The sequence below is a fragment of the Triticum dicoccoides genome, chromosome 5A (genome assembly GCF_002162155.2).
Source record: "Triticum dicoccoides isolate Atlit2015 ecotype Zavitan chromosome 5A, WEW_v2.0, whole genome shotgun sequence".
Lineage (NCBI taxonomy): Eukaryota > Viridiplantae > Streptophyta > Magnoliopsida > Poales > Poaceae > Triticum > Triticum dicoccoides.
In genome coordinates this window covers 640997314-641013186 of record NC_041388.1, presented here as the reverse complement: position 1 = coordinate 641013186, position 15873 = coordinate 640997314, and the positions used below count along the sequence as shown (strand labels likewise).

The following is a 15873-nucleotide window of genomic DNA, read 5'->3' as shown; positions in this document are numbered from 1 at the left end:
CGGCCGCGGCCGCTGCTCCGGCGGTCCGGCGCCCCCTCCCCGGCCCTCCTCTGCTGCTGGTCCGGCGCCCCCTCCCCAACTTGAGCACCAGCGCGCGCCGTCCCCACCCCGACCAGCCGGCCCTCTCTGAAAGTGAGGATCTTTTTCCTTTTTCTTAGTTTTGTACCTCCTTATGATTGTTGCTATGTTCCTGTTCAATTTGTGATCGAGTTAGTGACGACCTCTTGTTGAAAGAAGTTAGTGGCAAGCTGCAAATGCAATATTATTGACTGTCCTAATAAGAGAAAATGATGGAAATGTGATTGTGTCTGGTATATTATGTGTTTTAGTAGAGCTTGCAAACAAAGAAATTAGCATTCGAATTTTGTCCCACATGGAGGTGGATAGTTTGCAAAATATTGTTTGCAGGTGGATAGTTTGCAAAATACTGATCAATGGATGGCATTAGCACTATGATTGTTTTTCCAACTCTTAAGTGTCAAAGTTGTATGTGATATGATGATATATATAATTTTTGCACGGTGGAATTAGCATTCTTTGTTGTGTCGTATCTCCATGATAAAGTGGTTTTTTCTTCGTGATGGTCTTGCAAAATAATGATGAAATATTTTTTGACACTTCATGGTCTTGCTAAAAAAATAGTAATTTGTGCAAAATTGGTAAGTTGTTCATCAGGATTTAACATTTCTAATACTTTGAATGTGAAACTTGAAGTGGGTGAATTTATTTTGTATTTCTCATCTAGTAAATAAAGCGATGAAGGTATTGGTGCACGACTCCCAGATCCTCCTGCTACCGAGGAGATGAAGTGGCTCATTGAGCCCACGGGGAAAAAGTAAGTGCCCCTTAATAATATTTTAAACACATACTATCATTTTTATTGTGCACATACTAATATTTTTCATTCTTTTGCAGCTCCTGGAAATATCCTAATGGTGCCCGTCTTCCAAACGGCATCATCACTATCCTGTTGAAGAAATATTGGCCGGGGATGTTCACTCCGGACCCAGTCAACCACCCGGAGCGCAAGATTTTGGCCACGTGCTGGGATCACTACGAAGTAGCCTTCCACCTGGCCTATGAGACGGCTGCTAAGGCCGTGATATCAAACTTTTGGGTAAGTCCTCTTCAGAAGCACTAGTCTTGAGTTTCTTTCATAGTTTATCATCGAATCGTTTAACTCATCGCTTGTTCCATTCTGGTTTTATGATTGCCTCTAGAAATTCTATAGAGTTCTTGAGGAGCACAAGGCCATGGCCGATGAGTATGTGCTACGGGCTGCGAGGAAGCAGACCCGTCAGATACAGTACGAGGTGCACTGGGTGGCCATCTCACGGTATTATCATGACAAACATGGCGTGAAGGTGACCAAGGAAGAAGCTAAGGCACAGGACCTTACCTTGGAACGGGAGCAGTACATGTTGGTAAGCATAACGGACTTTTCATTCCGACGTTTGTGGTAAATTTCATTGTTTCGTGTTCACATGCCATTATGCTTCATTATGTAGGTGGCTCTTGATTGGTGCTATCGCCACCCTGAGGGATGGGCGGGATTGGTGGATATGTGGGTCGGCGCAGACACAGAGTTTGCTGCCAAGAGCAGCATAAACAAGGCTAATCGAGGACATGACGGAACACACGGTCAGGGAAACCGAAACCACTGGCACACCAAGAAAATTAAGGTATATCTATGTACATGAAACATTCTTGATCTTCTATTTGCCGTATGTTCTTATGTATGACTAACCTTTGTTTGGTGGTGCAGGAGGAGAAATTGAAGCGGCCGCTCTCAGACATCGAGTCCTAGAGGCTCGCCCGTGTGCGGCCTAATCGCAAGGATGACGAGAGTGAATACTATGGCAAGGCCGGGGAGAACCTGGAGTCCTACAAGAAGGAGTTTAAGAAGTGGAATCCTGACAAAGGAGACCCCATGTCTGCGGATTCCGACGAGAGGGCGGTGGTGAGCATAGGGCCGAGGAGTCATGGTCGGTCGGCGGTTCTGGATTCGGTGATCACCCCTTCTATCTCCTACAGACGGATCCGAGCTACCAACCCGAGGCCGAGCCCACGCCCGCGCCCGAGCATGTCCACTGCACAGGCCATCCTAGCCCAGCGCAACTCTGTAAGTATTTTCCCTCTTATCTTCTTTCTTTCTACTTTTATTTTCCGCTTTGTTATGTATTATGAGTTGCATCATGTCGTATTGTAGGCCTACATGGAGTTCCAACGTCAGCAGCTCTACGACTGGAACCAGAGAGTTGCAGCAGTCATGGAGCACAATAGTCGCATGACGCGGCTTATGTTTGCGTTTATGGCAACCGGGCAGATTCCTACAATGGAACCACCACCACCACCTCCTGGACCACAACCAGTGGTGCCTACATTTGAACAATTTCTGGCAGACCACTACAATGTCACTCCGGTTAGTACATCACCAACCTATTCAACCACAACTTCTCGTTTATTCAATACAATCATATATTGCCTTACCATCTCTTTCCAAACATGCAGGGAACCGATGGTGGTGCTACTAATGGTTCCACTCCTGAGTCACGGAGCCCAGTCACTCCGGTCTGGCTTGGCGGTGGCGGTGGCGCTAGCGCTAGCGGTAGTGGTGACGACCTCGGCTTTGGCAGCCTCGGTTTTGGCAGTGGAAGTGATGCCGCTTAAGCCTTTTATTGTGATCATGTTGGACTTGCGATGATGATGCTTCTATGTTGGACTTATGATGCTTCTATGTTGGACTTGCTATTATGTTTATCATGTGGGACTTGCGATGATGATACTTTTATGTTGGACTTGTGATGATGTTTATCATGTTTGACTTGCGATGATGATGAACTTGTGATAATTATCTTCTCTTTTCTATTGTGATGATATATATATATATATATATATATATATATATATATATATATATATATATATATATGTTGTTATTTGAATTGAAATGTAACAAAAATAGGAAAAAAAAGAAAATAGTGCATAGCTACGCCGATGGTTAAACCGTCGGCATAGCTTCCGGCGTGTTACCAGCGGTCGACACGTGGCAGCTTCTAGGAAGCCTGGCGTGAGCTACGCCGACGGTTGGGCCGTCGGCATAGCTTGTGGGGCTATGCCGACGGCCCAACCGTCGGCGTACCGCCAGGACAGGGTCGCTCAGGAGCTGCCACGTGTCAGGTGGCGCCATCAACGTCCGTCAGGTGGAAAATGTCGCCGACGATGTATGTATGCCAACGGTGGTACGACCCCAGTCGGCTTAGCTCACTATGCCAACAGTTTTTGTATGCCGACGGCTGACCTGAGGTACGCCGACGTACAAGTTGCCGACGGGGGACGTCGGCGTAACCCTTTGCCGACGGCTTTTGGCCCTATGCCGACGGTGATGGGCCGTCGGCAACGTATCAAATTCTGGTAGTGTATACACCGCACTTAAAGTGGACGCCTTGGACTTCCTTGCTGATTTGCAGGGATTTCGTCAGGTTACTAATTAATCATGGCCTTAATTTATATGTCTTGTCTTCAGGGAGAGGCTTCCAGTTAACTTGCATTATAATTGTATTAGTTTCTTCTTTGAGGAGAAATCGTGTTTCATCCGCCCTTGGCCTAATTTTGTAACACATGCTGCATTAAGGGATTGTTTGATGATAGCCCGACGACTAAGGTGGTGCGCAATAATGTCAGGAGTATAGCCGTCAATATGGACCAACTTATTTTGGACAACATTGTCCGCTTGATGAGATTATTTCCAAACTTGGAGGAGCTACACGTCAAGGTGGTGATTTCGTAACTTTGGTATTCTAGCTATTCATGCATGCAAGCATAGTTAATGTTTTTATTTATCTTTATTTTCAGTCCAGTGTATCATCCGAAACAAATTGGTGGCGTCGTAAACACAAGGATTTTATAAGATGCCATGACATCCATCTGAAGATTGTGGTGCTGGAAACGTATCTGGGCACGTGGCCGCATGTTAACTTTGCCGAATTCTTTGTATTGAACGCGAGAGTGCTGGAGCTGATGACATTTCATATCGAGGCCGGTGTTTACAGCGATGAGTTCTTGGCAGAACAACATAGGAGGCTTCAGATAGATAACAGGGCTGCAAGAGATGCTCGGTTTCGTTTTACAACTGCTAGCTGTCAACATGCTGTTTCAGGCACCAAGCATCTCCGTGATTTTGACTTGAATGGCAATCTTTTCACATGTAGATGTTCAAATTAGGTATGATCTGTTTTGCAGCTATTGTTGCATACCACCTTTTGTGTGTTTTTTTCTTTTACTTGTGGGGATATCACCTTTAGTTTTCTGCCCAAGATGGGTTAGTTTCGTGTTTCTAGCTAGTTTGCATATGTTTGGTTCAGGCATCAATTAGGTAGCCTCACACACTGCTTGTAGTGTCACTCTTCAATGGTCACCTTAAATTTGACTTTGCACTCATGATAGCAATGGAAGAAAGTGTTTATTTCTTGAATGTCACCGGGATGAAAAAAGAACTCGTTTCTAAGGGCACAATGAGGCTACTAAGGGGGTGTTTGGTTGGTCTTAATTTTGACTTTGCACTCATGATGGCAATGGAAAAAGTGTAGCCTACTTCTGTAGGCACATTGAGAACTACAAGGTAGGGTTGCCGCCCACTTTGGAGGCAATCTCCACATGTTGGAGTGAGTAGATGCCGACGAGGGTCCACTCAAGTGATACCTGTATACCCAATTAAATGAGATGAGATGACCATGTAAGCATGTATTACACCAACACATGTGTTGATGAGTGCATGATGCTGAATAGAGACTTAGTGTTTTGACATGTGCATTGTTTATTAATCCTTTATGTACTTGTTGAGTCTTTGTACTCACCCTCTTGTTCTTTTAATGTTTCCAGGTAAACCTTGCCGCAACATGCATGCATCAAGGTGCTATGCGAGTAGCACCTTCAGTTTATTCTTCACTGCACAACCCATGCATTTATACCTTACATTAGGGCTATGTTGTTGATAACACTTTAGAGGTCATTATGTCGTGTTGAACTGTTATGGAGTATTTGAAGCTTTTATTTCACCATATGTCGGTTAACTATTCATTTGCTAGAAATATTTTGTTGAGATTCATATTTGGTTAACTGTTAGATATGATTATGCATGTGACCTATTATGGAGCTTGTAGAATATATTAATTGCATGTTCTGGATGTCCTTAAAACAGAGGAAACTCTACTGATATTTTGTACAAAGCTGATGTTACCTTTCCCTTGATAGTGTATGTGTAGCATGCCAAGTGCTAGCTGGCTTGGCCTTGGGGTGTTTAGTTGGTGCAGTCCAAAATATTCATGACAGTCCCTCGAAAAAAAAGTTATTGACAGGGAGAATGCTTCTTTTTCTCACCTACCGTTTTACGTTGTAATCTATAGTCAGTTCTGTGTCGTTTGGTCCATAACATACATCAGGTCAGTAATTTGGTTACTAGCTACATGAGGTTTGTGAAGATTAGCAGAGAGAACAAAATCCTTGTAGCCACACAACTTTGCTTGCTATATGGTAGAACTAGCCAACGCACTGCGTCTTGGATTGGCAATAGTCATGTAGATGCTTCCCATGAGCAAGGACTTGACATAAACTATTTCCTTTGATACATAAGAATCCCTTCTATACCAAAACAAACTAGGCTATCATCGTAAAAAGTACATTTTTAAGCTTCGATTTGTTTTTACATATATAAACCTCCATCCATCCTCATCTCCTTTGATTCCCGACCAAGATCGACCGATCAATCAAGTACTAGCAAGCTAGCTAAGCTACTAGATCCATGGTGATGGCGGCAGGATGAGGAGGTGTCGGCAATTTGGTATGGTGGTTGGGCCTCGTCTTCGGCGCGGACCCGCTGCTCTGCCTCGTGGCCTGGCAAGCCGCCGATGTATGGTGCCTGCAAGGTTATACCTGTGGGAACGCATTCTCCAAATTCAATTTGTGATAGAGAGCTAGGGGCATCACACCGACTCCAGCTCCAATATCACAAAGAGCGTTATTTATATCGAGATTACCAATTGAACAAGAGATTGTACGTATACCTGGGTCTCCTAGGTACCTTGTCCTCAAATGGGTACTTTGTTATCATAGTCACCTATTCTTTCAGATTCAAACTTCTTTTATTGTTAACAATATCACACATGAACTTAGCAAAAGTGGGAATCTTTAATATTTCGGTCACATGCAATGAAACTCTAAGATTTTCAAGAGTTCATCATTTGAAGGTGGTCTAACAGTTATAGGGTAAGGAAGGTTTTTCTTCGTTTTACATTTATCTTTTTCTTTCTCCTTCTCTTTACCTTTATCTTGATTCCTCGAAGCTTGATTGTTTCCACCCCTTGTTGGATAGGGTGGTCTAGTCTCTTTTTCCACCTAGGTTCTACAGTTCTATCAGCTTCTGCGGCAGCTTCTTCTTCTTCATTCACCATCGGTTTCTGTGTTGGGATCAACTTGTTTGTCATTCTCCCCTTCTACTTCATTATCTTGTGCATCTTGTCGGACGGGTTCTTCCTGTTCTGGATTGTCGTAGAGGACTTCTTTATCTTCTTGGGTCTGGCTCTGACTTTCTCTCCTGTTTGCTGCTTGTTCCTTCTCGTACCATGCAGGTCCTTTAGGGTCATGCCTTTTTTTACCACTACGAGTGTCAATCCAGTTATAAGAAACAAGATTATCTTTATCAAGTTGGGCAAGAATCAAAGATTGAGTTTCAGAGATTTGCGAGCATTGAGTTTCTATCATGCAGGAATGTTTATCAAGATTTTTCATGGCATGACTCAAGCCATCTACTTCTTCAGAGAGATAAGATATAACCTTTTCATTATGGTAAATACACCTTCGAAGATCCTTGTTGAAATTCTCTTGGTGAAGCTTAAATTTATTCATCGTCTCTCTAAGCTCGTCTTCCTGTTGATAAATACTAAATATATCCACTTTTTCATTAATAACTTATTCAATAGGTTTACCTTTTTCTTGAGCAACATTTTCAAATTCTTCCATTTCTTCAACATGATAGATTTTTCATGTTGGCTTCACTGGTTATTCAATATTCCATTGCTCCTTAGTAGTCATAATTATTTCGATGAGTGACTTTCCTTCTTCAAGATTTAAAGCCATAAAACGCCCACTTGCACTCAAATCAAGAGTAGACTTGGATTCATCATTAATTCCATGATAGAACATATGGTGTATAACAGTCAGCATAACCATGGTTAGGGAAAAGATTTAAAATTTTAGAGTATCTCTCCCAAGCTTCATATAAACTCTCTTCTACTCCTTGAACAAAGGAATTAAGATTTCTTCGTAGTACGTTTTGTTTTGTTTTTCAAGTTCATTGTCTTCTACTCTTTCAAGTTCTTACTAGGACAATTTGTAGTTGGTTTACGGCACTGTAGAACTTTGAGAAAGAAACATCTCTAGGCAAGCTCGGAAGAACAATTCACGGAACATAGCAGATCACTAGCACCACAGATCTGTCGAAATGGGCAGCGTAAACCCAGAAGCAAGCAACAAAAACGTTGCTCAATGGAAAAAAGACCAAGAGCAGAGTTGTTCAGACTTCTATAGCAACAATTCCATCAACCAAAATAAACTTTTATATCAGCAACAGCAACAGAAATTCTGTCGCAATTAATTTGGGAAGGGGCACAAGAAACTGCTACAGGCAATGGACATGAAACCCGAAGGAGGAACAGTGTCATAATCTGCATTTTATTTCATGCATTGTGATGCTACAAGGAGCAAAAGCTGTGGCGCATATCAAGGAAGATGTCTTCAAGGAAGGGTTCTCTCATAGAGAGGAAGGGCTCCCAGTGCTTTACGCTCTGCTGCCTCCTTTTTCACCTGCAACAGAATGTGAGATCAAAACATTAGCCAACTTGGAACAGGTCTTAATGGTATTGAAATGGTAAATAGCTTCACAGGATAATATCAAAACACCGGCTTGAAGCCCAGGAATTATTTAGGTTAACACCAGTCTTGTTTGGAGAAATACTTGTATGTAGAAATAATAATTAGTTCTAGGAACTGCCAAACTAAGTTGGCAGAGGTGTTGGGATGCTATATACATCAGTCCCACCTTACATACATAGATCATGAATTCACAAATTTTATGGCTGTATGCTTGTACCATCTTGTACTCAACTACTCATCTCACAAAACATGCTCTAAATGCAAAATGGCCAAGAAAAGTAAGGAGCGAGATTAATATTCAGGGTCAAAGATGTAAAGGATAAGAAAACTACAAGATAGCATGGTTTAGGGAGGAACTTGATGAAACTGCTTTACATAAAACACATAGGGTGTTTAATTTGAGGCATCACACCTCATCCTATGATGGATTGCCCAATCATGGGGCCATCCAATGGTTTTGGGATGATGGATCAACCCACTCCATTCGTCAAATCAGACAAATGAGTTTGTATCAGAAGGTCCATTCTCCGTCCGGCTCATAGTACCAAACACTATTAACGGATTGGCAGTTGAAGCTAATCTATACATGTTGCATAAACACGGTGATGCAGAAAAGTGCAAGGCTGAAGTCTACAGCATGACCGAAATGTAGCACACTTGTACTTGAAGTGGGTAAATATTTCAAAGCAGCATACAGAATATCGTAAGTTATTAATACATGAAAATACAAAAGGCAAGCATCAGCAAATGCACTTACCAGAGCCAGCATGTCGCTCAAATAGCTTTTGAATGGTGTCTGTAGTGCCTGTACAGAAAAAATAAAGGTTTCAGAAGACCTGTGTTTATTACATATGTTTGATAATAGCTAGTGTAATGGTAATCAACAGCTGATTACTGAACCTGAAAGAATGGTTAGTTCATAATGACCTGTTTCTCACACATCAGCACTTCACAGGTCATATGAGTTAATGGATCTTCAGGGGGGAAATAATCTATAACATCTTCAGCACTGAAGAATAAATCAACAGGCTGGGTATTCATTCAAACCCATCTAAGCAAAATGCATCCAGAGAAAGAACTTTGTACACCAAAATACATATAAACCTCGAAACAATTGATGCATCATAAATAGCGATTCAAACTACATACTGAAAAATGACACCATAAGACCGCAGGACTAATTAAACCGTGCAAAAATTGTGAACAATAATCTGACTCGCTAGTATAATATAATAGATTTCAACAATTTTATGCTTTATTATCAAACCTAATCCTTTATTCTCATGTGACATTTCAAATTCTATTCAAACCTAAACCATGACCATTTCTCACTCAGATATGAATTCCATAATTGCTGGGTACAACTTCTCTCCTCCAAACTATTGAAATCTCCAGCATCTAATTCACCGGTTTCTTAGGCAACAAACAATAGTGCGAATTGCAATGCAGCGTGGATGAACCGAATGGAGCATCCGAGACACCATCCCAGTAGATTCATCTAGACCACATACGCAACCGAAATGCACTATGCACCTCACTTTCCCCATTCATTTCGCTAGACGCGCAACCATCAGCCGGGGGATTGGATGATTTGCCCCACTTTACAAGGGGTTGGATGATTTGCCCTGTGATTGTCTCAATGACAATGGCCCCGGGCCCCACCCGGTAGCCTCTCAGGGGGGGGGGGGGGGGGGGGCAAATGATCTTATGGAGAAGTAAAGTGGGGCAAAAGATCCAATTTCTCATCAGCCATAACACAAAGAGAAATCGCAGCTACCGCACAGGCCCTCGAGAAGGCCAGGATCGATCAGGTAAATCGTACGCCATATCCACATCCCACAAACCGGAGGCACGTGGGCACGCGAATCGAGAAAGATCCGCGCAGATTAGAGGGCGGGGCGGGAGGGGGCAGGGAGAGGGACGGACCCGGACGTCGTCGGGGAGGTACTGGTGCTTCATGGAGAGGTCCATGGCGCGCTTGAGACGCTGGTGGCGGGCGTCGACCACCTCCCGGGGCAGCCTGCAGAGCGCCTCCTTGATGTCCAGATCGAAGTAGGGGTCATACAGGTCGTCGTACCTCAGGCCTGGAGCAATCACGCACGCACGCATTCAGATCACCAGGTCTCGCGCGGAGATCAGATCTACAGTACGATTGAGACGACGAAGGATCGGATCGGATCGGAGGTTACCGTAGTTCTTGAGGCGGTTGGAGATGGTGAGCATGTGGATGCGGGCCAGCGGGTTGCGGCGCGGGTTCACGAACCACGACGAGAACGCGGACAGCATCGACGTCATCCTGGGCGACGGCGGCGGCGGCGGCGGCGATCCCCTTTCTCGTCTCCTCTCTTCTTCGGTGTTTGTGATTTGGGGAGGAGGAGGGGAGGTGGGGTGGTTGTGGTTTCCCTCTTGGGCCGGGGTCGTAGGAGAGAGACTGAGAGAGAGAGAGAGTGAAATGGGCCGGAATAAGGGTTGTGGTTTCCTTCAGAGCCTCTTTGGATTACAGAAGAAAAAAAAAACATTCATGTGAGATATGCTCTCTTCTTCAAAAGAATGGATTTATGCTTTTTATAAGAGTTGATTTATGCTCTTAGATTTTATCAAATAATGAATTTACAACACGGCAAAGGTAAGGCGCAAACGTGCGCGAGCTGGTCATAGCGCGTGACGGGCCGTTGTATGAGGAAGCGTAGAACCCTTTGTCTCGGGCCGCGATGTATATATATGGCCAATGCCTTGATGTACAAGTTGAGAGATCGATCATGATCCTCTAAGGAGGTTTACAGAAGATACGGGAGAGAAGAAGAGATAGACATGGATACAAGTTAAACCACTTTCCTATCCCTATACAATTTGTATTCTAACACTCCCCCTCAATCTAAACCCTGTTTGCCAAGGTTGAGATTGTACTTGAAATCATATAACCTCCTCATTGTCAGAGGCTTTGTGAATCCATCAGCAAGTTGATCACCTGTTGGAATAAACCTTATATCAAGCAGTTTGCGTGTCACTCTTTCTTTGACAAAGTGAAAATCAACTTCAATATGTTTTGTCCGTGCATGATAAACAGGATTAGCTGAAAGATAGGTTGCATCAATATTATCACACCATAATCTTGCAACCTGTGGAACTTTAATTCCAAGTTCATGTAACAATGTCTGAATCCACATTACTTCACTGTTGCATTAGCCAAAGCTTTATACTCAGCCTCAGTGCTTGACCTTGAGACTGTTGCATGTTTTCTTGCACTCCATGACACAAGATTTGTTCCTAGAAATACAGCAAAACCACTTGTTAACCTTCTATCATCAGCACACCCTGCCCAATCTGCATCAGAGTAGGCTGACACAAGCATAGATGAAGACTTGACAATCTGAAGACCAAGTCCCTCTGTAAACTTGAGATACCTCAAAATCCTTTTGACTGTTGTCCAATGAGAAGTAGTAGGAGCATGCAAGTATTGACATACTCTGTTAACAGAATATGACATATCAGGACGTGTAAGAGTCAAGTACTGTGATGCACCTACAATGCTTCTATAATTTGTTGCATCATCTGACCCAAGTGCTTTGTGTTCTACTCGTGCATAGTAACTACGCATAGACCTAGCTCATGATGCCACTGTTGGGGAACGTAGCAGAATTTTAAAATTTTCTACGCATCACCAAGATCAATCTATGGAGTCATCTAGCAATGAGGGAGAGAGGAGTGCATCTACATACCCTTGTAGATCACGAGCGGAAGCGTTCAAGAGAACGGGGTTGATGGAGTCGTACTCGTCGTGATCCAAATCACCGAAGATCTTAGCGCCGAACGGACGGCACCTCTGCGTTCAACACACATACGGAGCGAGGACGTCTCCCGCGCCTTGATCCAGCAAGGAGGAGGGAGAGGTTGAGGAAGAGGGCTCCAACAGCAGCACGACGACGTGGTGGTGGTGAAGCTGCAGTACTCCGGCAGGGCTTCGCCAAGCTCTTACGGAGGAGGAGAGGTGTTGGGGAGAGGAGGGGCTGCGCCTTAGATGTTGTGTGCAGCCCTCCCCTTGCCCCTCTATTTATAGGGGAAGGAGGAAGGGGGGCAGGCCCCTCTAGATGAGACCTAGAGGGGGGCGGCGGCCAAGGGGAGGGGGCTTTCCCCCCAAGCAAGGGGGGCGCCCCCTTTAGGGTTCCCCCCCCCAACCCTAGGCGCATGGGCCCAAGGGGGGGATGCGGCCAGCCCATGTAGGGCTGGTTCCGTTTCCTCTACAGCCCTTTAGGCCCTCCGAGAGAGGTGGCCCCTCCCGGTGGACCCCCGGAACCCCTCTAGTGGCCCCGGTACAATACCGATATGCCCCCGAACCTTTCCGGTGACCGTATGACAACTTCCTACATATAAATCTTCACCTCCGGACCATTGCGGAACTCCTCGTGACATCCGGGATCTCATCCGGGACTCCGAACAACATTCGGTAATCACATACAAGTCTTCCTAACAACCCTAGCGTCACCGAACCTTAAGTGTGTAGACCCTACGGGTTCGGGAGACATACAGACATGACCGAGATGACTCTCCGGTCAATAACCAACAGCGGGATCTGGATACCCATGTTGGCTCCCACATGCTCCTCGATGATCTCATCGGATGAACCACGATGCCGAGGATTCAATCAATCTGTATACAATTCCCTTTGTCAATCGGTACGTTACTTGCCCGAGACTTGATCGTCGGTATCCCAATACCTTGTTCAGTCTCATTACCGGCAAGTCACTTTACTCGTACCGTAATGCATGATCCCGTGATCAACCACTTGATCACATTGAGCTCATTATGATGATGCATTACCGAGTGGGCCCAGAGATACCTCTCCATCATACGGAGTGACAAATCACAGTCTCGATTCGTGCCAACCCAACAGACACTTTCGGAGATACCTGTAATGTACCTTTATAGTCACCCAGTTACGTTGTGACGTTTGGCACATCCAAGGCACTCCTACGGTATCCGGGAGTTGCACAATCTCATGGTCTAAGGAAATGATACTTGACATTCAGAAAAGCTACAGCAAACGAACTACACGATCTTTGAGCTATGCTTAGGATTGGGTCTTGTCCATCACATCATTCTCCTAATGATGTGATCCCGTTATCAATGACATCCAATGTCCATAGTCAGGAAACCATGACTATCTTTTGATCAACGAGCTAGTCAACTAGAGGCTCACTAGGGACGTGTTGTGGTCTATGTATTCACACATGTATTACGATTTCCAGATAACACAATTATAGCATGAACAATAGACAATTATCATGAACAAAGAAATATAATAATAACCATTTTATTATTGCCTCTAGGGCATATTTCCAATAGTATATATATGGCCAATGCCTTGATGTACAAGTTGAAAGATCGATCATGATCCTCTCGGGAGATTTACAGAAGATACGGGAGAGAAGAAGAGATAGACAGGGATACAAGTTAAACCACTTTCCTATCCCTATACAACTTGTATTCTAACACGTTGGGCTTACTGATACGTCTCCAACGTATCTATATTTTTTGATTGCTCCATGCTATATTGTCTACTGTTTTGGACTATATTGGGCTTTATTTTCCACTTTTATATTATTTTTGGGACTAACCTATTAACCGAAGGCCCAGCCCAGAATTGCTATTTTTTTGCCTATTTCAGTGTTTCGGATAAACATAATATCAAACGGAGTCCAAACGGAATAAAATCTTTGGAAACGTGATTTTCTCACCGAACGTGATCCAGGAGACTTGGACCCTACTGCAAGGGATCAAAGGGGTGGTCACGAGGGTGGGGGGCACCCCCCCTAGGGGGGGCGCCCCTGCCTCGTGGGCCCCTCGATGCTCCACCGATGTACTCCTTCCTCCTATATACACACACGTACCCCCAAACGATCAGAACAGGAGCCAAAACCCTAATTCCACCGCCGCAACTTTCTGTATCCACGAGATCCCATCTTGGGGCCTGTTCCGGAGCTCCGCCGGAAGAGGGCCGTCATCACGGAGGGCTTCTACATCATCCTATCCCCTCCGATGAAGTGTGAGTAGTTTACCTCAGACCTTCGGGTCCACAATTAGTAGCTAGACGGCTTCTTCTCTCTCTTTGAATCTCAATACAAAGTTCTCCCCCTCTCTTGTGGAGATCTATTCGATGTAATCTTCTTTTTGAGGTGTGTTTGTTAAGACCAATGAATTGTGGGTTTATGATCTAGTCTATCTATGAATAATATTTGAATCTTCTCTGAATTCTTTTATGCATGATTGGTTATCTTTGCAACTCTCTTCGAATTATCCGTTTGGTTTGGCCAACTAGATTGGTAGTTCTTTCCATGGGAGAAGTGCTTAGCTTTGGGTTCGATCTTGCGGTGTCCTTACCCAGTGACAGAAGGGGCAGCAAGGCACGTATTGTATTGTTGCCATTGAGGATAACAAGATGGGGTTTATTTCATATTGCATGAATTTATCTCTCTACATCATGTCATCTTGCTTAAGGCGTTACTCTATTTTTAACTTAATGCTCTAGATGCATGCTGGATAGCGGTCGATGAGTGGAGTAATAGTAGTAGATGCAGAATCGTTTCGATCTACTTGTCACAGACGTGATGCCTATATACATGATCATGCCTAGATATTCTCATAATTATGCACAATTCTATCAATTGCTCAACAGTAATTTGTTCACCCACCGTAGAATACTTATGCTCTTGAGAGAAGCCACTAGTGAAACCTATGGCCCCCGAGTCTATTCTCATCATATCAATCTCCATCACTTTTATATTGTTTTGCTATTTACTTTGCTTTTACTTTTTACTTTGCATCCTTATATCAAAAATACCAAAAATATTGTATCTATCAGATCTCACTCTCGTAAGTGACTGTGAAGGGCTTGACAACCCCTAATCGTGTTGGTTGCGAGTAGCTATCGCTTTGTGCAGGTACGAGGGACTTGAGCATGGGCTCCTACTGGATTGATACCTTGGTTCTCAAAAACTGAGGGAAATACTTACGCTACTCTGCTGCATCATCCCTTCCTCTTCGGGGAAAACCAACGCAAGCTCAAGACGTAGAAAGAAGGATTTCTGGCACTGTTGCCGGGGAGTCTACGCAAAAAGTCAATATACCAAGTACCCATCACAATCCCTATCTGTCGCATTACATTATTTGCCATTTGCCTCTCGTTTTCCTCTCCCCCCAATTCACCCTTGCCGTTTTATTCGCCCTCTCTCTCTCTATCCTCCCTCTTTGTTTGCCTCTTTTTTGCCCGTTTCTTGTTTGCTCGTATGGTTGGAATAATTGTTTATTTATTACTAAACAGAAAACTTAAGATCTATGGATCCTCATCCGCTTGCCAATCTTTTTAAGGGATCCAATTATGATGAACCAATTCCTAGTGATTTGGATGCACTAGATTATCTTTATAAGCTTTTGCCTAAAATCCGTAAATCTGAAAATCATGATGAAGTGCTTTATGAAGTGACTCATGATAGATCTTTGAATAAAAAGCATGATTGCAATGCTTTTATTATAAATTCTCTTGATGTCAATTGTGCTAATAAGATGCAAAACCCTAAGCTTGGGGATGCTAGTTTTGCTATGTCTACTACTTGTTGCAATGATTATGATTGGGGTGATTCTTCTTATGATCTTGAAAATTTATTTAAACCCCATGATGAATATGAGATTGATAATAGTGTTTGCAATATTATTGAAAGTGGGTTTGGAAGAGTGTCAACTTTAGATCCCACATATTTGGAGAATGTTCAATCTTATGAAAATCTTGATAAAAGTGGGTTTGGAGAAGTCATGACTTTAGTTAATGTTAATCCCACTATTTTGGAAGAGTGTCAACTTTGCATGCATGTGGATCATGTTGAAAATATTGTATGTGATAGCTATTTTGTTGAATTTTCTTATGATCCTACATGTAATTACTATGAGAGA

The 15873-nt window shown here is 43.6% G+C and overlaps 3 protein-coding genes across 3 annotated transcripts; 2 read left to right on the top strand and 1 right to left on the bottom strand.

Annotated features, from left to right (window-relative positions):
* LOC119298232 lies at positions 1–1815 on the top strand. The gene is made up of 6 exons (XM_037575713.1): positions 1–132; positions 746–835; positions 916–1117; positions 1221–1424; positions 1509–1682; positions 1766–1815. Exons 2-6 carry the CDS (start codon positions 804–806, stop codon positions 1805–1807), a joined length of 654 nt encoding a protein of 217 aa, XP_037431610.1. The 5' UTR covers positions 1–132; positions 746–803; the 3' UTR covers positions 1808–1815.
* LOC119300284 lies at positions 1815–2670 on the top strand. Its single transcript, XM_037577300.1, has 3 exons — positions 1815–2122; positions 2210–2422; positions 2512–2670. Exons 1-3 carry the CDS (start codon positions 1931–1933, stop codon positions 2668–2670), a joined length of 564 nt encoding a protein of 187 aa, XP_037433197.1. The 5' UTR covers positions 1815–1930.
* Positions 2671–7552: 4882 nt separating this feature from the next.
* On the bottom strand, positions 7553–10327 carry LOC119303676 (cytochrome b-c1 complex subunit 7-like). Its single transcript, XM_037580807.1, has 4 exons — positions 10119–10327; positions 9856–10013; positions 8687–8734; positions 7553–7860 (listed from the first exon to the last, which is right to left on the bottom strand). The coding sequence occupies exons 1-4, from the start codon at positions 10222–10224 to the stop codon at positions 7792–7794; spliced, it is 381 nt and encodes a 126-aa protein (XP_037436704.1). The 5' UTR covers positions 10225–10327; the 3' UTR covers positions 7553–7791.
* Between the last annotated feature and the right edge of the window lie 5546 nt (positions 10328–15873).